Here is a 23671-nt window from a genome sequence, read left to right on the forward strand (position 1 = left end):
TAAGCGTGCAAAGGGAGGGCTGGATAAGGATCAGCAAGCGGAGATGAATTGAGACAGGTTGCCCTTAAGCAAGGAGGTACCTACTCCACCTGCAGCCATTTTGCGTCAGGCTCACCCCGTCTCCCTGGCAACCTCAACCGCCCTAGTTTCCCTGACAACCTCTGCACTGCCTCTCCACTGCCCCGCCCCCGTCACCCTGACAACCTCACCCTCTCTGACAACCCAAGTCCCCCGGACAACCGCCCTGACAACCTTCCCCCCCCTTCCCTGATAACCTCTCCCTTGACAACCCCCCCCCCTCCCCTGACAACCCCTCCCCCTCCTCTCCCCTGACAACCCCTCCCCCTCACAACCTCTTCCCCCCTCCCCTGACAACCCCCCCCCCATCTCCTCTCCCTGGCAACCCTTGCCCCGCCCCCGTCTCCCTGGCGACGGGCGGTGGGTATTCTGGGCTGTGGCATCTTCCCGCCAACCAGCGCCGTGCTCCCAGGATGCGCGGCGCGGAGACGGCGTGTGGCGGCGGTTGGAGCGGCCGGGCGGCCATTTTACCCGCTGCCTCTGGCGCGCCCGGCATCGGCATCGGGGTAGGGCGAGAGGGGAGGACCCTTTCCCGCCGCGCTGCCAACCTTTCATCGTCCAACGCTCCTTCCTTCATTGCCGCCGCCGATGCTGGTGCCCGAGAAGGGGAGATGAAGCTGACGGACAACGTGCTGCGCAGCTTCCGAGTGGCCAAGGTGTTCCGGGAGAACAACGACAAGATCAACTGCTTCGACTTCTCCCCCAACGGCGAGACCCTCATCTCCAGCAGCGACGACGACTCTATCGTCCTCTACGACTGCCAGGAGGGCAAGTGAGTGAAACCATCGGCTCCCCTCGGCCCGGGTGCGAGATCGCGCCGACCACGAGGCCCGCGGCTCTCGGCCTCGATTTTCACAAAGGCCGGGCCCTGTCCCGGGGCTCCGGCTCCCGCCTTGCCCTAGCCAGCACAGCACGGGAAACTGCAACATCAGCTGTCATTTAATATTTATGGAGCCTGTAGTGCTCGTGTTAACCCCATCGGTCACCTCACGGCCCGCTTAATCGGAATGAAAGCAAAGCGACCTCCATCCCGAGGGACCGCCCTACGAGAATGTCGGGTGATCGAGCAGTAGCAATAGATGAGTAATAAACAGTAGTGGGATAAGAACAGTAATACAGCGGTAGGGAAATAAAGCATTTATATACTGGCGGAGTAATATAGCAGCAGAATGAATATAGCAGTAGAGTAATATAGTAGTTGGATGTTATAATGGTAATATAGTAGGGTGTTATAGCAGTAATGTCGACGTGTTTGGAACAGGCAGGTGCAGAGAGGGTAATAATATATTACAATGTAAGGGACATGTTAATGTCCCATCTTTGACCTTTAGTTCTCTGGAAGTTGTCCTGAGATCTCGCTTTTGTGGAAATTTGTACCGAGCTTCAGTTAGTTGTGACAAATGGGAATTGTGTATGGCAAGGCATTACATATGACAATATTCTGTGGTAATAAGACACATACATTATGTATACTTTCTGCGAGGAAGAGAACCTGCGTGTTTGTGGTGCTTTCAACCTTGCAAAGCCATTCCCAAGGCACCTGACTAAGTAACCAGGTGAAATATCCATGCTGAGCTTAAGAAGCAGCTACTTAAGTGGCGAGTGAGAGCTTGGTTGTTGAATTGGGGTTTAGAGGTGGGGGTGGGTTACATTTAGAGGACCTAGTTTCAGAGTTTTGGGCTGGGTTTAGAAACAAGGATTGGGGGGGGAAAGGTGTCTGCGAGTGGTAGTGTGGACGTTTGTGAGGTTAGAGTGGAAGAAATGCATGCTGGTTATTGGGCTGAAAAGGTTACTATTGGAAGAGACAAAGTTGTAATTGGACACAAGTGCAAGTTCATGCAATGTGTCCATTCTTTATTAAGATTTTTTAAATGAGAAATGGTTTGTTCTATTTCCTTACCCATTCTTGGTTTGGCACTATGCTGTGATTGCTGCTCATTGCAGACATAAATCTTGGCAGTTTTAATGCTGGTGGTACAGTCATTATATCCGTTGAGGGGTTACAGTTGTTCCTGATTATCTCAGTCCATAACCCCACGCAGTTTTCCAGTCATATGGGAGAGATGTATTGGAATATACAATTAAAGAAGGTTAACCTTGTGATTTCGGTGCAGGTATTAAATGCCCCAATTCATAGCATACACGTGCCTTTTTAGCAGATGGGAACATCGGAAAGTGAATGTTATCAGGATATGAATGTGATCTATGCCAAATTACTTGTTCCCTACAAAGGAACCTTCAAGACTTTTCTTGGTGTAATTAGTTTACAAGAGGATGTGAATGATAAAGGTACAGTGGGCTCTACATGTTTTTTCTACAATGATAAAATTGATTTTTATTTGTTACTTTCATCATTGCAACCAAGATGGTCTATTGAAGGACTATGGCAGTAAATTAGCAAGTACATGATGCTGTGTATAGATCTCTAGTACTTTTACTTGTGCTAATGGATAAAATAATATGCACTTGCCGACTACCGTGGCTGTAATCATTATGCCAGCTTACAAGGTACATTTTTGTTAGCATATTCAGAAAATAAAAAGCATCCTCACTGAATATCAACCCAGAAGGCTGTTCCAGCTCTGCTGTATCCCCTTGCAAATATTGTCAGAAGGTAATTTAGAGCCATACATCTTGTCAGTAAGAGGAGTAAGCCAAAGGCTACCTATTTTAGAATAATATACAAAATATTTTCCACTAATTTCACGTTTAAATAAACACATAGGAGTAAGAGGAGGACTAAAGACAACTGTAAGAAAATAAATTGAAGTAAACTAATTACAGTGACTGGTTTGGATGAATGGTTGAAGTTATAGTCAGAGATGTATCCGGGTCAGGCAGCATCTGTTACTAGAGTGGGCAAGCTACCTTTGGAGTTGAGGCGCTTCTTAAAACTCCAAGGTAAAGTTGTGCAGCACAGAATGCTCTCTTTGGTTCACCATGTCCACGTCAACCATTTTTCCCATCTTTGCTAGATGCATTGCCAGGTGAGGTGCTGGATGCAGATACAATAGTGGTGTTTAAGAACCATTGAGAGGGATTTGGGTATGCAGGCAGTGTTGCAATATGGATCAAGTGCAGACAGAGAAGTTATTCATTTGACTTGGCATAGTCGGCACAGACATTGGGCCGAAGGGCCTGTTCCTGTTCTGTACTGTTCTATCAAAATACAGTTCACTTGAATTTTGCTAAGTTCATTCATATTTCACCTTCTACCTTATCCTTATGTACCAGTTTCTCATTTCCTTCTGTAAAGTATATGAGAATTGTTATTTTCAAAAAGAACCCGTTAAACTAATGCAAATGCTTCAACATAATTAGCTATTCATCTGAATCATTGCATCGCTGTACTGGATTGCAGAGATTTCATTGAATTAATATCTGACCTGTGCAAGCCAGCAATGTGATTGCTAGATTATTATTCCCTGCTTCCTTTGGGGTCAGTTGCAAGTGCCGACCAGACTAGACTAGGGGCATCTGATTTGTCGTAGGCAAGAATAGTAGTTGCTGTCAAATCTTAAGATGCTTAAGGTGTTTTGCTGCTTATTATGCAATCAAGCCAATTATTTTTATCACACTTTTTCCACTTAATTCCTGGACACAAATATTCCAAACTAAAATCAAATTATAATTTTTTTAATGTCATCATTCAGTTGATGTATATCTTTCTTATCTGTTAGGCCAAAGAGGACATTGTACAGTAAGAAGTATGGAGTTGATCTGATTAGGTACACACATGCAGCAAACACTGTGGTTTACAGCTCAAACAAAATTGATGGTAAGTAATGTTTAAAATTCTGGCTTACAGGTACGTGCTGCTTTGACATTCTTGAGGCCTGGTTGTTCTTTGCTTTATAAAATAGTCACAGTATAAAGCCCTTCTGTCACATAAATCCAAACACTAGATCTGATTAATAATTTGTACAGTAATGGCACATTCAATTAATCATTTATATAGTTTTAGACCTGTGATTTTCTATAGAGCCCCAACTATGTTAACTAATCGTTTGTTTTTTCTTTTTGATTTTCTTTTCTCAGTAAGTTTCATGCTATAATTACACTTGGAATAATGACGTTTCTGCCTTGTTGATGAAAAAAACATTATTTTGAAATCTTGTGATCAGTTGGATGTTAGGACTGTTTAATGATTGAATTGTATCTCCAATGTAAAATATTGATGTTGAGAATAATAGTTATGGAGGAAAGGGTGATTTGATGAATATTGGCTAGTATACTTGTTTATCGAGCCACAATTTTGCGTTTTGTCTAATATTTGTTAGAATCCTCAATAAATACTGAACCTACACAGCAAATGTGTCTTAGTGATGTTATAATAGTAAGAGTTATAGGCAGCATGGACAGTCCTTAAGCTCAACACATCTATGCCGACCAGCTGGTCCCATTTCCCTGTGTTTCCCCCTTATCCCTCTCAAGCTTTCCTACCCATGTCTGTGTCCCAGTCTTTCAACTCCTTCTGGCAGTTTGTTTCACATGCCTGCCGTTCTCTTGTGGAAAATGTTGCCCCTCAGAGCCTCCTAAATCTTTTCCCTCTCACTTTAAGCCTGTGCCCTCTAGTTTTAAGGGCCTGTCCCACTTGACGATTTTCTTATGGCGACTGCCGACATTATTGACTAACCATCAGGTCACCGAAAAATATGCGGCGTGATGATGTCTGACGCGCGGTGTTTTTTTTTTTAAAGTGTCGCAACATTTTTTTTTGTCACTGCTGGATTTTGAAATGTTCAACATTTTTTGGCGACACTGATATGACGCCGGCAGTCGCCAAAAAAAAAAAAAGCTAAGTGGGACAGGCCCTTTAGGCACCTTTCTGTGCCCAAAAGACTAACCATTCACCCGTTCTATGTCACTCATGATTTGGTATATCTCTATAACGTAACCCTTGTAACCCATGGTCTCGTACGCTCCAGGGAAAAATCTCCGACTTATCCAGCCTCTTCATATAACTGAAGCCCTCCAGTCTTGGAATCATTCTTGTGAATCTTGTCTGCACCTCGTCCACCTTAAAGGCATCCTTCCTGTATCTAAGCAACATGAACTACATGAATATTCCAAGTGTGGTCTCAGTCATGTTTTGTACAATTGTACATTTGTTAGGAGACTATTTGCATTACATTTGGTAACTTTTGAACATACCAATTATTCTATGAATATAGATATTCCAATTCATGGTTTTGTTTCGCTTTTAATATTTAACATAAACCAACTCAAGACCTTTCTGTGACGATAGTCCACTGTGGGTGTACTTTGGTTATAAGAGCAATGGATCTATTCTGTAATTTATATCGAGGACAATGAAATGAAAACTTGGTTGTTAACCTTGTAACTGACTGCAACACAATATCTTTTCCTCTTGCTGTGTCTGGCTCGCTGCAGGTTCTTCCCTGTCTCTTCTGACTGCACCATACTTTTGTGTGCTTTTTTTTTAATAAGCATGCCAGCCAACAATCCCTTGAGCTACATTTTGTATTCTTCATTAGTAGCCTCCTTTCTTTCAACATATTAACTTTTATCTTATCCTTGTTTGCTTTCTTGCAGTCTGAACCAAAATGAAATTTTCACATTTGCTGTCTAGCATTCTGTCAGAATTGTCTTTTGTTTCAGTCACGGCTCTTCCTATATCTCAACTCATCCTTTTGTGCTCTTCATCTGTTAATCGGGTTTTATCTGTTTCTCTAATTGCTAATACTTTGTTGGATCTAATGTATTTGACCTGTCCTCAGTTATGTGTGCTTCCAGCATAACACCAGTATCATTTACTCACCATCAATCCGAATGAGTCAAAAATGCTGCTTATGCAGCCATTCATTGTTAATATTTTTACTTAACATTATTTATACATACTGCGTTTCCTTTGCACAAATTTAATAATACTGTTCCATTATAACAAGGATATCAAAACTCCAAGACTTATTAGCAACACTTGAATAGCTTATACTTTAAAACCTGGTTTTGTTTGTGCCAAGTCTAATACATGGCTCTGATCATTGTAGACTTCTGTAGTTGAAATATTCCGTATCAGAAGCTTCATCTGTACGACAAACAAGACACCTGCCCTGTGGTTTTGGGATTGTTCAAGTTGTACAGAAATGCGATTGTTGGAAGCAGTTGATGTATTTGCTTAAATTTCATTAAATGTAATTAAAACCTCCTTCTTTCATCTCCGCAACATCGCCAAACTCAGACCCTCTCTCACACCTCCCGCTGCTGAAAGACTCATCCATGCCTTCATCTCCTCCCGACTGGACTATTGCAACTCACTTCTCCTTGGCATCAGGTCCACCTACATCAACCGACTCCAACTGGTCCAGAACGCAGCCGCCCGACTCATCACCCACACCAAATCCTGGCATCACATCACTCCAGTCCTCAAACAACTTCACTGGCTTCCCATCTCCCACCGGATCACCTACAAAATCCTGATCCTCACCTACAAAGCCCTCCACCATCTGCCCCCCCCCCCATATCTCACTGACCTCCTCTCCCCCTACCAACCCTCACGGTCCCTCAGATCCACATCAGCCGGTCTCCTCTCCATCCACAAGTCCAACTTCCGCAGTTTTGGGGACAGAGCCTTCTCCAGGGCAGCTCCCAGGCTCTGGAACTCCCTCCCCCAACTGATCCGCAATTCCGTGTCCCTCACCACCTTCCAGTCCCGCCTCAAGACCCATCTCTTCACCTCTGCCTATCCTTAGCCCCACGTCCCCCTCCCTTTTCATCTGTGCATTAATTTGCCTCATATTGTGTTTTGAATTGTATTCTGTCTTTACTTTGTGTACTAGTCATGTCTCTACTATTTATTTAATTCCCCTTACATGTTTTTCCTCTACCTGCTAAATTTTTGTAAGGTGTCCTTGAGACTCTTGAAAGGTGCCCATAAATAAAATTTATTATTATTATTATTATTAAATTTGATAATGAAATATAATTGTGATTGAATCTGTCTTGAAACTGTTCACTGCTGTATTAAGTTACATAATTTTGTTTGTCTGAATGACCAATAATATCATGATCTGATAATCCTGTGGAGAAAAAAAAAATCATTATCAGCCAATGTTGATCTTTCCTGAACAATGAGGATTTTCAAAAGTTAATTATATGGAATTGTAAATTGGGTGCATTCAATGCCTTGAATATTATGTTTATCTGGAACACTTCTCCAGAAAATGCTAGACAATGTGGATCAATTGATTGCTGAATCAAAATCAATTACTGTTCTCTGCCTTTGAAAAGTTATAGTGGCCCAGTTGAAACAACTCTGATCAAATGACATAATTCACTTTTGAAAACCAACTTGTCATAGGTGTTCTGTATTTGCAGAACTTTAGTATTGATATCCTGTTTCCTGTGTGATCAACCAATGCACCGGATGTCTATGCTACTATCTGTGCCTGTGCAGAGGTAGTTGTTTGTACAGTTTGAGGGTTTGTGACACCACCCGGTTGATGGAGTTAACTGTACAAGCCACTGCCTTGCCTGGGCCAGAGACTTACATCACCTGAAGAGACTGAGAGTTCTAGTTTGGATGTGCCAGGTATCTTCTGAAGATTAAAGGAGCCTATCTAAGTATATCAAGTTACTTTTTATTTGAAGCTACGAATAAACCTGTTAAGATTAGTATTTTAATGCGTGTTGGATCCTGCAGATTTTTGCAACCTGCAACACATAATTGAACTTGCTTCTTGCAGAAAAAAACCTTCAGATTTTTGTTCAAGGTGGGATGCAAATATTAGTTGGCTTGCAAATCTTGATCAAGCATAATTTGGATTCGGTATCTTCATTTCGGAAATCAACAGATGAATTTCATGAATCTTGTCACTATTACCCACAACACGAGATAAAGAGGGCCGATCAGTTTATGAATGATGGCCCTGTTCTGTAATTCATATGTCCTCTTTGCAAAATCTCTGTTGTTGCTGGAAGTGGGAGACTCTCTGCTCATCTTCAGCATTAAAAATAATGCCTCCTTTGGAAGTGCTCAAGCGTATCAGGTATGAGTGTTCAAGGAACAGTGTGCCACCTAATTGTTTATTGGGCTTCAGAAGTAAATTGTTTTTCATATTTTTCATTATTTCATATTTTTCATTATTTTGCCACGATGAGGAATAGCTACTTCCCCACAGCCATCAGGCTATTAAACCTGGCTCGGACAAAACTCTGATTATTAATAACCACTTTCTGCTATTTGCACTTTATCAGTTTATTTATTCATGTGTGTATATATTTATATCATGGTATATGGACACATTTATCTGTTTTGTAGTAAATGCCTACTATTTTCTGTGTGCTTAAGCAAAGCAAGAATTTCATTGTCCTATACAGGGACACATGACAATAAACTCACTTGAACTTGATAGTAGCTCAGGCCTAATAGAAGGTGCAGCAACAATTTAGCTTCAGGTAGTTTCAGAACAAGAAAAGGGTGCTGCCAGACTTACTCAATTCCCTAATGCCAAATTTTGTCATGCAAATAATCTTCAACTAGCCACCACTTATAAATGTCTTCAGGACCAAAATATGTTTGGAATAGAGGGAGCCAGGTGACCTTCAAACCATACCTGCGTCTGATAAATGCTGTTTTTAGTACAAAAAACTAAGGCTGGAATTAACACGCGGTGCATCACTTGTAGTGTCACAGAAGCAAAGAACAAATAATTTTTACTTTCTAATTTTAAAGCAAAGGTGATAATGTTAGCCTTAATGTACTGTAGATATTTACTTTTAAATTGCCTATCTTGTTTCTTTTCAGATACTATTCGTTACTTGTCACTTCATGACAACAAGTACATTAGATACTTCCATGGTCACAGTAAGAGGTAAGCAAAAAATTCAAATGGCCCACCAATTTGGGTGATATTGAGCTAGTGTCGACATCTAGTGGCCCAGCAGGTCGTCTTGGAGAGAACAAGTTTATCACCAGCTGCATCTTGACGCAACTGTGGAGATGCACATGAACATGTTTGATCACATCCATCACCTTGCTGGCAGTCTTCCTACTTGCTTTTTTTCCATCTTACCAAACTTGATCACATCCATTCCATTATTTGCCCTCATCAGTTTGTCAATGTCAGTTTGAGCATCAAGACCTCAAGGAAACAGGTAGGCTGTTTGGTTCAAGGTTTATTGATTGGTGAAGCTTGCTGTCCATGAGATTTTGAGCAATCGTTCAAAGTTACTTTTCAAGTTAATTCACCAACTTTTAATTTTTGGAAAGTCCAGCTTTTACCTCTGTCATGTCACCAATGTAAAAATTATTCTTTTGGACAATACTACAATATTAATCTGATCAAAAATGTATTAGGCTATTTTAGTGTGCAAAATAACAAACTGAAATTTCCAAAAGATAGACACAAAACGATGGAGTAACTCCGTGGGTCAGGTAGCATCTCTGGAGAATTAAAATTCTCAGTAGAAGCTCTTGACTGTCTCACAAACCATGGTGCAGCAAAAGTGTCAAAGTAGGTAATTGTTGCAATCTATCTTGCTTTTATGATATTACTTTATTCATGAATGTATAATGTGATTTGTGTATGCTTTTTAGTTAAGTTGAGTGCATTGAAGTGTCACTGGTTTGTAAAGGTTTTGCCATTTCTTTGTGTACATAGCATGTTTGACAGATTATTTGGTGAAAGAGCCATCATGGGGCTAAAAGTTACCTTCAAGGAATATCTTTGGAACCCATTCGATGTTTACTAATTACAAATATGAGATAGCTATGTCTGAGGTTTTCCCCAGTAGGCACTAATTGGCACTTTTCCTTCCTTTTATGCCATTTGTTTTTGAATGAAACTCCTTATAACATGGTTATGCGTATGATTGTATATCACATTTGTGCATTAAACCCCAGCCGATGTGAAATATTTGAAAGTGCAGTCGAAGGTAGATTGACAAGTATGGTTGAGTATTTTATCCAATGCACATTGCCAGTGGTACATTTGGGAGGGACTGAAGAATTCGAAAACTAATGCACATCTCGCTTTCAAAATAGAAAAAATAAGTCCCAATAAACTCATTATTTCTTGATGGCCTCTCTCTGTTGCTTCAGAAAATATTAAGAGTTTAAAAAAAAAATATATCAGTCTTTCATTTGTTAGTCTGCTGAAATGTTCTATTTTGTCAACTTTTACATAATCTGAAAATGACTAATATTGGTAACTAATTGGGTACCAAAGTAAACTCCATTCAATTGAACTTTGTTGATGTGCAGAAAATAGCTGTGTTTTACAATTGTATTCTTTCTTGTGTGTTTTAGGGTTGTGGCGCTATGTATGTCTCCTGTGGATGACACCTTTATGTCTAGTTCTTTGGATAAAACTATCAGATTATGGGACCTCAGATCACCCAATTGCCAGGTATGTTTTATTTGCTGTAGACAAAAATGCTGGAGAAACTCAGCGGGTGCAGCAGCAGCTACGGAGCGAAGGAAATAGGCAACGTTTCGGGCAGAAACCCTTCTTCAGCAAATGTTTCATTTGCTGTCATCTTTATAACTTAATTTCCATTTGGAAAATGGGAATTAGTTATCAATTTTGTTAGCTGGTGGACTGTTGTCTCTGTTTATATTTATACGTTATTAATCTTATCTTACACCAGAATTTGAGCATGTAACTAAAGTGCACACTTTTGTGTAATATTGTGTGCAGGTGAGTTAAGTGGCTGTGGTGGATGTAACTGAAAGGGGATCCTGGCAGAATATGCAGAATAACCTGGAGTTCCTATTGACTTGACAAGTCGTTAAACAATTGCCACTTGTTCGTCACTGTTGGCAAAAATAAGAAGAATTACATTTGAAGTATTCTTAACTGCAGAGGTTCAGTTTTAGGGTCTGAGCATTGCAAATATTTACTTAGCTTTTATGCAATCTAACTGTTACTTGGTCATGGGGATCATTTTTGGAAATGTATCTTACGAACAAACAAATGCAGAACAATGAAGGTAGACAAAAATGCTGGAGAAACTCAGCGGGTTGCAGAACAATTCTGATTTATCCTTGAATGTTAAGCACATTTTGTATTAAGAAAAATAGTCAGTTACTCTATTTTCGAGGCAAGTATCTATTCACTGTTGTCAACACTTCAATAAGTAATTAGTTAGCTGCAAACTCTTGGACTGCCTTGTGATTGTGAAAGATACAAATAGTTTTATATATTTTCCCTCTACAATCCGAGGTCAAAGAAATAAATACTTGGCTTGTTGACTGGAAAAGTACAATTGAAGTAAGCTGTGTTGAATATTGTGTTTGAATATATTCCTGAAATGTTATCACAGGGTAAGCGTGTTTAGCTTTTCCAGGGAGAAGAGATACTTTTCCAAACATACCGAAATTGGAAGGAATAATCTTTCATTTACCTTCCAATGGCTAGTTTGGAGCAGGAGACCTGGCAGATCCGTTCTTTTTGCACAAATGTACAGTACAGAGAAACAATGGAAAGAGGAAGTTGACATCATAATTTACACATAGATTCACCTTTTAAAGTGGCGTGGGTGCAGAAAAAACAGTGTAATCTGTCACAATTTTCCATCCTTAATCTTCTTGCCCTTTTTCTCATTTGTCCAGGGCTTAATGCATCTTCAAGGGAGGCCAACGTGTTCTTTTGATCCTGAGGGACTTATTTTTGCAGCTGGCGTGAATTCTGAGATAATTAAACTTTATGATTTGCGGTCATTTGACAAGGTAAACATTTTCAGCCATATCGGTTAACTTTGTCTTCAATAGTTTATCAGTTGCCTAGCATTTAGCAAAATTAAGTTCAAATTCTAATTCTCACCAGTTTCTATGAGTGTTAGAGAATGCAGAGTTTTTTTGAGACTGAAAGTGTCCACAATCCAGTTGTGAGCTGTTGCTTATATTGCGTGTGGAAATCAATCATATATGTATTACTTGGCTGTGATTTCTGAATTGAGCAATAACTGATGAACAGTATTTGGTTACATTATTGCCACGTTTCAATGTTTCACCGTATATGCAATGGATGGTCGAAGAATGCTTTGAAGCATCATTGCGTTAGTGAGTTGCATGTGCAGATCCAATTTATATTTGGGTTCATTTGTTTCTCAATTCTATTAATGGTATTTTTTTGGGGAGGGGGGGGGTGCGGTGTGCATATCGATGAAATGATAATTTTGAGAAATGGAGCTTTGAAATAAAAGCAGAAAATGTGAGGATGACTTATCAGGAAGCATCAATGGAGAAAAGCAGCTAATGTTTTACAATGCCAACTTCATCAAAACTACAAAGAGTAAAAATAAAACAACTTTTAAATTGTAGACCAGTGGATGGTGTTACTTTTCTCTATCACAAGATGTAAAAACTTTATGGCTGTCTCTCACCAGTGGTGTAGAAAGGAACTTCAGATGCTAGTTTATACAGAGGTCTGAGACTCTGGATGTCTTTTTGGGACCTTCGGAAGTCTTGCACTGCTGCTCTTTCCACAAATGCTGCCTGACTTGCAAGTTTTTGAATCTTCTGTTTTCTTTTATACTAATTCCTTTGTTTCTGAATTTTTGTTGGAACACCATTGACTCTTTGGCATATGTATCTTCGTTTTTGTTCACTATAACCAATAGTGTGCCACTCTCTGCATTTTAATACCATAATCTCTTTGCCAAGCCTCTTTGATTTACATACCTTGGGTTTATTAAATGTTTTCTAGGAATGTAACCTTTTTGTAAAATGGTGATATTGCCAGTAAGGTACACTTCCTGTGAAGAAATATTTGTGCACTTGGCTGACTGCCTGCATTTGTGAAATGTATTCTAATAAAATATATTATTTCATGGGTGGTCAATTAGGCTTGTAACTGAATCAGTAATACATACTGTTTGGCAGTACAACTCAGTTAACGCCTTACTCAAGCTGACATGGAGAAAGGAGTGCTGAATTCAAGCTGAAGCAAACAATTTTATTCAATGACGTTAAAACTGGAAAATGATCCGATTTTCCAATTTGTTTTGTCAGGGTCCTTTTGCCACATTTAAGATGCAGCATGAACGAACTTGTGAGTGGACAGGATTGAAATTCAGCAATGATGGAAAGCTTATGCTGGTCTCTACCAATGGTGGCATGGTTCGACTCATTGATGCTTTCAAAGGAGCAGTACTGCAAACGTTTGCGGTAGGTGGTTTCTTGTTATGATGGTGACCAGTAAACTGCTGGAAGAAGAGAAAACTGAGCAGGCTGTCAGGCATGCTGTCATTAAGATTATATTTTTAAAGAAAAGCAATGCAATTGAATGGCTTTCATTTCTCCATGTTATTTGACCTGTAGCTTTTGATCCTGATTTGCTGTTTGACCTCAGGCTTTTAGATTCCTAATTTCTTTTTCTTTTTATACCCATGTGACAGGAACACAAGTGGCAACTTTCTCTCGAAAGATATGACCTGCCAAAAAGAAATCCCTGCAGCTATTGGCAAATTGTCACTGACCCTCATAGTAGAGCAAAGGGGCTCCATCAAACCCCATTATAATTTTAAAGGCTTTTTAAATAAATTTCCATGTGGCTTCATCCAAAGTGAACTGTTTAGTCCTTTGTATTTGTGCCATCATCCTATTAGGTCTACTTTGCACTCGCTATTGTGGGGCAGCTAAATTTCTGTGGCAATCAACTTTTATCTTTGATCTGATTTTGTGCACATTTATCAGGATACCCTCTTTTTATTTTTGTTAAATGTCTTTCAGGGATTCATGCACATAAAATCCTACCAATTGTTCATATGTACCTTCAGTATTTTCCTGCCACCTGCTATTTCCAGAATATTGCACCCCATTTCTTCAGTTTAAACGTAATCTGCCTGCTCTGCCCATTCCACTGCCTCTGTCCTCCCAAGTAATTTGCTTACCTTTTTGTTCATCAAATTCAAATTGTCACTTTGTGCTAACATGCAAATTGTGTGTTCGAAGAACATCACTGACCTGTTGGTCCATATTTCAACTATCTTGGGTAACGCCCATTTAAATTGTTCTGTTTTTATAAACCATTCCTTTATTTATACTGTTTGATATTTCATCAGAAACCACCTGGTGACCACCAGAAACCACCAATTAGCCTTAAAAAAAAAAAAACATTATGCAAATCATCTACTGAATTTCTTGAGTACACAGATAGTTAAAATGTATGTCAAATATCATAACAATTTGTGGCTGAGCCAGTGTTTTAGAAAAGTTTATCATAATTGTATTGCGCCTCTGCCTCTATTAATAAAGCCTTGGATCACAAAGTTTTTAACCACTTTCTCAGATTGATTACCTGAACTGTCTATTCTTGTACCCCTTTTGTGATTCTGCACTTTGCTTTATTATTGCCTGTTCTCATTCATATCAAAATATTTCGCATCACATCTCAATATATGTTAACTGATGCCTGATCCTGCAATCTATTCCCTTGAAGTCTGTTACTGTCTGCACAGTTCACTACTTTGCATTTTGTGTCAATGCTTGAGATAATATGGATGGGTGAAAAGAGCATATCGACTCGTTTTCTGCTTTGCTACCTCTGGCCTCAAATATGAAAGAATTATTTCTATTTTGACTGCATAATGTGTAAATGCAATATTCACTTCTGAGGACGATTGTACTTTTGGAGAATAAAAGATCTGCTGTAATTTCTCAATCAGTGAAAACTGGTGGCTATTTTATGCCGAAATGTCTCTTCTAATATTTTAGGGATTCAACAACAGCAAAGGTATTAGTTTGGAGGCATCGTTCACTCCAGATTCTCAGTTTGTGATGATAGGTAAGAAAATCTGAACATACTCATTCTAACAGCTTGTACTTGTAGCAATCTCACCTACAAACTGAAAATACTTCTACGTTTTGTTATTATTTTGTTAGATTAGCACCAATGTATTTTGTGATGTGCATCCCAAAGATGTGCAGGTTGATAGGTTTATTGGCTAAATCAACCCAATTTTAGATGGGTGGCAGGAGAATTGGGGAGAGTCGATGGGCGTGCAAGAGGAAATAAGTTTGGGAATTAGTTAGAAGAAATTGTTCTGTGAGTCAGCACAGACTAGGTAAGTTTAATGGACTTTTACTGTTGCAAGTAAGAATTTCATTGTTCTGTTTGGGACATTGACAATAAAACACTCTTGGCTCTCTTGACTGCTATTTTTTACAAGAATGAATGAGTCAGAAGAAGTATTTCAACTGTAGGGGTTGAATTAAAATTCTATTGCACCTCAATGTAACAATATGTCATTGTCTGCAACTCTGCTTCAAATGAAAAGCCATCCCATCACTACATCTGTCACTGATGGTTTATAGTAACTGTGAAGCAAATTGTCCGCATGGCTTGCATCTAAAGACAGCACTGTACTTCATTGTAATGCTATTAGACTTGTTTTCATTTGACAGTATACTTGCAGAAGTGAAGTTTCCTCTCTTATTTTCCATTAAAATGCAATTGAATTGCTTTTTTGAACTGACAGTAGGCGGTGGGTTGAAAGACAAATTAAAATGCAATATTCTCTTCCTTCAAGGTAAATTAAGCAAATCAGATCTTTTGATTTTTACCTCTTTATGAAGGGCCTTCCTATCATTTCAACGAGACAATTGAAAGGAACATCCAGCATTTTACTAAACTTTTCAATTGTTTAGAGAGATAGCGTGGAAACAGGGACTTTACCCACTGTATTCACACCGATCATCCATACTATTGCATCGTACACACTAGGGGCACTTTACAGAAGTCAATTAACCTGAAAAAACTTGCACATGTTTGGAATGTGAGAGGAAACCGGACCACCCGGAGAAAACCGACAGGGAGAAAGTATAAACTTCACCGTCACCATCTAGTCAGGATCGAACCTGGGTGTCTGACACTGTGAGGCAGCAACTCTGCCGCTGTGCTGTCCTAATCACATAATTGTTCTTTATTTGGATCTTTTGTAGAATTTGGTCGTGACCACATTCCCCACAAATTAATTAAATGGCTGCCCAATTTAATCTCTATTGATTTGCAGGATCAGAGGATGGTAAAGTTCATGTGTGGAATGCTGAAAGTGGCTTAAAGGTGGCTGTCTTAGATGGAAAACATACAGGTCCAGTTTCTTGCCTTCAGTTTAATCCCAAATTTATGACATTTGCCAGTGCATGTTCTAACATGGTAAGTATGCATATATTTGTGCGATTCAGCACCCATAAATTGAAATGAGAACCAGTCTTTGGGGGTGGGGAAGGGACACATTTGCAGTAATCGTTCACCGTTGTCTCAAGAATATATGTTACCACTTTTACTGCGGGAAGACACTTGAGTTGCTTTGGAAATTGACAAGCATTGCCTGACATATGGGCAAAATCAAATTAAAAATGTCTGAAAATGTAATCCAGTTGTAACCTGAGGGGGTGGCAAGTAATGACAACCACTCAAATGATCAGTAATCCTTCATTATAGTGGACCACGGGGAGGGGATTGGTGTCCATTATTGCCGATTGGCCGCTATAATCGAGTATGGTATTTGCTTCAACCACTCTGTCAAACAAGTTGTTTTAAAATGCAAATTATTTTTAACAGCTAAAATGTATTTTTATTACCACAAGCTAAAAATATTAAAGGCTGTTTGTTACATTGTTTAATAGTATTAATTGTCGATTGGAGCGATTGTCAATTTCAATGCAGTGTCATTTTCAATAGCCTCTGCAGTGTAACTAGTAGCCTGTGTTCTTAAAGAGACAGTTGGCTATATCCAAAACCTATTATTGAGAGATCTCTAATTCAGAGGAATAACTATATTTTGAAAATATCTGTTCAATTTGAATGTGGCAACTCCCAGATGTTTCTATGATTTTTCTTTTGATTCCTCACTTATACTGTTACCTTTTTTCCATTGTTGCGTGTTTAAACATTTTTCCACAATGAATTTATTTTCATAATAAAACTCTTTATTAAAAATAGATGAAAGATTTCTAGGAGTGTTAATATTCACTATAAACTGCAAAATCTTATACTCTCATAGTAGTGTTGTTGGGATATTTGGTAAATAATTGAACTATAAAATAGGGTTTGGGTTAACTTTGCTGTACACTTACGTAAGTGTCTAATAACCGTATTAATTATTTTTGCAGGCATTTTGGCTACCCACGATTGACGACTGAAGTAAAAATTGAATAATTTTTTAATAAACTCTTGAATCGGAGCCTGACTGAATCCAGAAAGTTTGGTGTCCAGGTTTTTTTTAGAATTTCTTCGGTGAGAGTAGTTTGAACTTGATCACAGACCGATGATTCAAAATATTTTGCCTGGATGCTATTGGTAATACTAATGATGGTTACAGATACTTGCAGATACAAGAAATACAAAAAAATGAAGATGGTGTCTCCAGATCTTTTACATCCTCGCATGGTCTTTGGAATTTTGAGCTTCCATGACTTCATTTCTTTCTTCTGAGCATGTGGAAACTTCATTTACACTTGTTTTTAAAACTATTCCTTGAAAATATGTGGACATTATATGTGGGCCATCACCAATTGTCTAAAAGGACAGCTGACCAGGAGGTTTTCGTGGTCAGTGCCATTGCTATGGTGATTTTTGTGTCCAACAATTCTGCGGTTTCACGGTTTTAAGAGTCAAGAACCCATTACAGTGTTTTGTCAATGATCTTGTTTGGATCAAATGGACGATTTTTTGAAAGACTTGAGCAAAAAAACTGGGAAAATGCACAGTAGTACTATGATTAGTATTTTGGTTGTAGGTGTCTATCATTTGCCTAAAGGGGAAACTTTCTCTCCTGAGTTTTCCATCAATGTCTCATCTTTTTGGAAAAATTGAGTTGGTTCATTTGCTGTGGTAATCAGACCAACTGATTATATTCCTTTTGCAGAGATATATATCCGTGTTACTATATTGTATATTTGTGTACAGTTTTAAATGATATTAATTCAGAACAAAGTTTGAAGCAGCTTTGGGATGTTTTATGTAAATATACAGTGGGTGGTTTGTTTTTGCAATTTTTAGCAAAAACAAATTACGTTATTCAGCTGTAATCTGTACTTGTAAAAGATGTAGATGCGTTTTGCAATGTGGGTGCTTGAAAAAAAAAACTTTGGGTGTTTTAATGTGCCAAAGATGTATTTTTGTTCAACCAGAATAATAGTGTGCAATGCAGAAACTTGAACGTCTGATTCATGGTATTAAAAAGTTGAGCAGCATATCCAAAGGAAAGTGGTTTATACTTCAGTGGAGATTGCAATATTGGAAATATACTAATTCTGTCTGGCAAATTGCCTTCTCCTTTGCACTTCTGGGGAAAATTGAAATGGCTTAACATCCATTGTTTATGAAAATTTGCAGTCGGGGCAAATCTCAAATATAAAACATTTATGACTAGAAATGTATGGGCTTGGGGAAGAACCTCTTCCATTCTGTATAGCGGCTGACTCAAATGATGTTGCCCATCTTCTTTGAAATGTTAATGCAGGAGGGAATATTCAAGATTAGTGGGTGGAAATGGGGAAGTTATCGGATAAAATTTCAAGAATTCAAATTGTCCGATCAATTTTGCCGTTCTTTTCAAGTGAGCCCCACAGTTTTGATAATTGCATAATCCTGGTGGAAACCTGGTGTACAAAAAAAAGCCCACCTGATTTTGTGAGCAAGTTGTGCTGCAAAATCGTCTCGTAGCCAACATGAGATTGTGTTGACAAACTTTTGATCTTTGGTGCTTTCTAACATACAACCTTGTAAATACTGAACCATTGTCCAGTCGGAAAATATACTTTGTGTACAGAATATAATGAAAGGGAAGCGGCGATTACCATTGTAAAGACTTGAATTGATCCCTCTTTCACTATTCATGAATGAGATGACAACTTGCGCACTAACCTTCCATTTTGTGTCCAGTGCAACTCCATCTCCTTTGTAGTATTGATTTCTGTTTGTTTTCTAATACATGTTTGTAACTGAGCATGTTATCTTATGGATGTTTTGCCATTAAAGTACTGCATTGGTATTTTGTTTTTGAAAATACAGATTTGAAAACTGGATCTTTATTCAGTGATATGTAATGTATAACTACTTATGGTTAAACAGCTATTTCTTGTATCGCACTCCCGCACCATGTCTCTCCTCTTTTCTCCATGCCCAAACAAAAAATATCTTCAGAAAAATGTCTTTATCTATTCCGCAGTGTTGCCCAGTCAGGGAACACTACTGTATTGTCGTCCAGAAGATAACAGCCCCTTTTGCTCCAGCATCTGCAGTTCCTTGCACTATTCAAATATTCTAAAAAAAAATAATACGTCAGTAGTGCTGTAATTGATGTTGATATCAATATCAAGGGAGGAGTAGAATATGTAAAGATGTGTGGAAAAATATCTCCTGGTCTAATCCCCCGGGGGGTGGAGGGGATATGTCAAATTTAAACGTTGGCCGGATACAATGCTTTGCTCGAGTTTGCAAACGACATCTGCTTTTGACCTGGTGTATCATAAATGGCTTCAATGGGTGTTATTCATATTAATTGAACATAATTCCCTACATAAATTAGGAATTATTTTAGAACACCCTTCCATATCACTGATTGATAGAATAGTGATCAGATCTGTGCAAATTTCAATATCCAAAGGTACTGCCTCATTTGGGTCCTGGTACTGTCTGGAAACACAGGATGATGATTTTGGCACATGTTATATTCTGCATGTTCTTCCAATACACTACAATACAATGATCCGTGTTAATGTGCCAAAATCTCAAAGGGGCATTTTGTAAGAGCCAAATCTTTACATTTTGATAGCTTATGTAGGAGTTTCTTTTCTATATTAGTTTAGTTTCCTACATGCTGTTAATATTTTAGTTCCAAATGAAATTTGTTTTGTAGAGTATGAGCACGCAATGCTTGTGCTGTTGAATATAGATTTATTGTCAGCATGGATCCTGGTCTTCCCAGGTTGCAGTAAGGAAATGGTAGGAGTCACGTCGTCCTTTGGTGTTTTGGCCAAGTTATTGTTCTTGACTGAATTGGGTTGCTTTCTACTGTCGATCCCAAGACTATGTGCTTTAAAAGAGTTTCAAGAAAAGGAAAATGCCGTTGCTAATAAGTAAGGGAAGTTTTAATGAGCAACTATTGTGACTTGTTGAATATGCTGAAATTGTCTTCATTTGATGTGGGACTGTTGCATTAAAACAACTGTATAATGCTGTATATTGCTGATGTATAGAAGACAGATTTCTCACTTGCAAAAGTTTCACTGTAACTCTGGTAAAATTAAACTTGGCAAACATTTAGTTTATCAGTACGAGTGCTATCTGTCCAGATTTTCATCTTGCATTTAAATCCATTAATCAAGATACATATTAAATTGTTTGTTGTACATTTAAAACATGGAGAGTTGCTCTCCCAAGGTCTGTGCATAAACTTTATATACCATAAGGTATTAAAATCAATTGCAACATGTATGCTTTCCACTTGCTTAGGAACTGCGGTTGCAAATATTTAATTCTGCAACAGGATTTCTACGAGTTTTTTATTCAACAATGCATACCATTCCCCGAGTAGATTTCTACTGAGGATGTTGATTTGGCTTGGTTTTGGAAGGTGGTGTTAAATGTATCGATCAATGTTGAATTTAGAAATCTATTAGTAAAATATTGGTGAACTAAATCTAAAGTACTGTATCTTTCCATGACTAACACAATTTCATTTTAAGGAAATCAATATTTTTTAAATCTGATCTTAATTTTCACTTATGCCATGCTTCTAAGAGACGGCAACAAAAGGTATGTACTGTTTTAATGCAACGAGTTGGTAAGTATGCTGAAGTTGTGCCATATTGAAGAAGCTAGGGAGTAAGACTGCCTTGTTTTACCTCCTAAATACACTGGATTTCTCTAGATTAATTGTCACGTTTCTCTCCATGTGACCCAACATGCCCCATCTACATTCGTCCCACATGCCAACATTTAGCCCATTTCCCTCTAAACTTATCCTATCCATCCTACTCCAGCAGCTCGTTCCATACACCTACCACCCTTCCTAGATTCCCCAACGCTGGGCAAAATGTCTGCTTTTACTCAATATATTCCTCACTTGATTTTGTACACCTATAAGATTATGCCTTATCCTCCTGCACTCCAAGGAATGACATCCTAGCCTGCTAGCCTTTCCCTACAGCTTAGGCCCTCGACTCCTGGCAACATCCTCATAAATCTCTGCACACTTTCCAGCTTGACGACATCACTCTTGATGCAGTTGTCTAGGCTACAGGTGCTGGTAATCTGCAATGTCCACAGCACAGTTGTCCCCTTGTTCCCCTCAAGACCTACCGTATCTACCATGAAAAGCCAAGGACCTTGGTTCTGCCAGACTTGGCGACTGGAAGGCTGTTTGCATTTGATGCGAAAATCACTCTTTGTTATTGAGCTAAATTTGGACACAAACACCTCCCCTTCAATCAATGGGCCAAACGGCCTAATTCTGCTTGTATGTCATATGGTCTTACAGCAGAGGCTTTTACTGGTAAAATAAGCTGCTCTGCTGCCAAAAGCACAGCCTTGCAAACCAATGATAGAAATGCATCTTAAGGTGCTTCTTGGGTGTAGCGCAAGACAAAACCTCACATCAAAACCATGCAGGACAACCGGACAGACAGATGGTTAAATATTTAAATCTTAACAAACATCCTAAAGACAGATTACTCTCTTACCACCTCTCAAAAATTAAAAAAAAATTAATTGTACAATAAATTACAACATGTCCTCTGGAAAAGATCAAACATAACACTTGTATATTATGGTTATAAATGGCGTGGGTATGTAGGCAGCAATTTCAGCTGGTGTGATGTGTAGATAAATTAAAATCTTTCCACTGTATTTACATCTAGATTCGAAGCAGCCTCCTGCATATACTGACTATTCCAGAGTGAATCTGGAATTCACCTGCTGTTGCACAGTAATTAATAATTGTAAGCTTGGTATGACTATATCATAATTCAAACTCACATTCACTCTGTTCAGACATCAGCAAGGGCTTAAACTAACCATGGCTAAACACATTATCAAATTGCTTTCTCTTAATACCAAGATTTAACAATTAGTTAAAAAATAATGCCAATTGATAATTAGAATTTTTGATTTTTAAAAATCCCTTATTTGACACTTGCATCGCACATGATATTGTAGTTAGGAAGACAATGGACTGGATTCTCATGCCAAACCTACACTTAAAATGGTTATCAAGAGCTCATGAGATGTATCTATTTCATACTAGCCAATTATAGTGCTTGTTAGTAGTGACTCCGCCCAGTATGTGCTTTATATTTTCAAGAGCTTGCCTACGCTAGTTAGTATCCGGTAGCTGCTCGGAAAGGTAATGTCCTGCAGATCCTTGCTGTAAGTAGATTTAATAAACGTGCATCTTGATATGTTTTCGACTCAACTCATTACAGTAAAAGCACCATTAACAGTAACCGCCATTTGTTTTTGACAGCAAAAACAATGGATGAGTCATGGCGTTAATTCTTACGAATCATTGTTGATGAGGGAAAGCAATTTAGTTTTCGAGATACAGCACAGGAACAGGCCCTTTGGCCCACCGGGTCTGTGCCGACCAGCGATCCCTGCATATTAACACTATTCTACACCCACTAGGGACAATTTTTACATTTGCCAAGCCAATTAACCAACAATCCTGTACGTCCTTGGAGTGTGGGAGCAAACTGAAGATATCGGTGAAAACCCACGCAGCCACAGGGAGAATGTACAAACTACAAGACAGCACCCGTAGTCGGGATTGAACCCGGGTCTCCACGCTGCATTCGCTGTAAGGCAGCAACTCTACCTCTGCGCCACCGTGCCATCCTGATTGAGTGCACAATCTAGGCAGCCTTGCTGGGGCTAGGAGGTAGTTTTTCTCACGCTGATTTCCAGTGTTTTTTGCAATGTTGAATATCTTGTAGATCTTCTCATGTCAAAAGTTATGCTGTGCCTCCTTGGTTATGCAGTGGTATCACAAATACTGATATGTCATCATGTGAGGCAAAGCTGCCATCTTCTAGTGTCCAGTTATTATTAAATGGAAAGCCTCTTGCCTTAACTACAAGATACTGGGCCAGCATTGTGTACCTACGGGGGAAAAAAAAAAATCAGTTCTCTTTTCTCTCGCCAGCTTACTTTCCCTTGAACATTCATTCTGATATTCTTAATCTATTATTAGACCATGTAAAAAAACAAATTCTTGGCTAATTTTCTACCTCCCTTTCCACCACAGCCATTATATAGTATCTTGTACTAGTACTTCAATATAGGCAGAATTGAATTAGTGGTTTAAGTCTTAACATCTTGCATACAACTTTTAACAAACAGCAATTGGGGTAGTTAATTTGTGTTGCGCTCTGAAAACTTGATTAAGATGCAATCATTACACACATTATTTTCACTTCTAGTCTTTGCCACTTGCTCTCCCCATCTGCCAATCGCTCCCTCCTTGCCTGCATCCACCTATCGCTTACCAGGTTTTGTCCCACCCTCACCTCTCTTCCACCATTCTCCCTCCCTACTCCTGTTTGAAGAAGGGTCCTGACCCAAAATGTCATCTGTCCATTCCCTCTGCAGACACCGCCTGACCTGCTAAATTCCACCAGTAC

General features: G+C 39.0%; 2 protein-coding genes across 2 annotated transcripts in view; one reads left to right on the top strand and one right to left on the bottom strand.

Moving 5' to 3' along the window:
- Positions 1–491: 491 nt before the first annotated feature.
- wdr82 (WD repeat domain 82) lies at positions 492–19072 on the top strand. Its single transcript, XM_033037054.1, has 9 exons — positions 492–850; positions 3759–3856; positions 8846–8912; positions 10349–10448; positions 11654–11770; positions 13055–13210; positions 14759–14828; positions 16057–16199; positions 17159–19072. The coding sequence occupies exons 1-9, from the start codon at positions 492–494 to the stop codon at positions 17186–17188; spliced, it is 1140 nt and encodes a 379-aa protein (XP_032892945.1). The 3' UTR covers positions 17189–19072.
- ppm1m (protein phosphatase, Mg2+/Mn2+ dependent 1M) overlaps positions 17271–23671 on the bottom strand; it is a 34101-nt gene continuing 27700 nt past the window's right edge. Inside the window, exon 10 of the mRNA XM_033037053.1 lies at positions 17271–23150. Within this exon, the coding sequence (XP_032892944.1) occupies positions 23003–23150 (148 nt within the window). The 3' untranslated portion in view covers positions 17271–23002. The remainder of the gene's footprint in view (positions 23151–23671) is intronic.

This window comes from Amblyraja radiata, chromosome 18 (genome assembly GCF_010909765.2).
Source record: "Amblyraja radiata isolate CabotCenter1 chromosome 18, sAmbRad1.1.pri, whole genome shotgun sequence".
NCBI lineage: Eukaryota > Metazoa > Chordata > Chondrichthyes > Rajiformes > Rajidae > Amblyraja > Amblyraja radiata.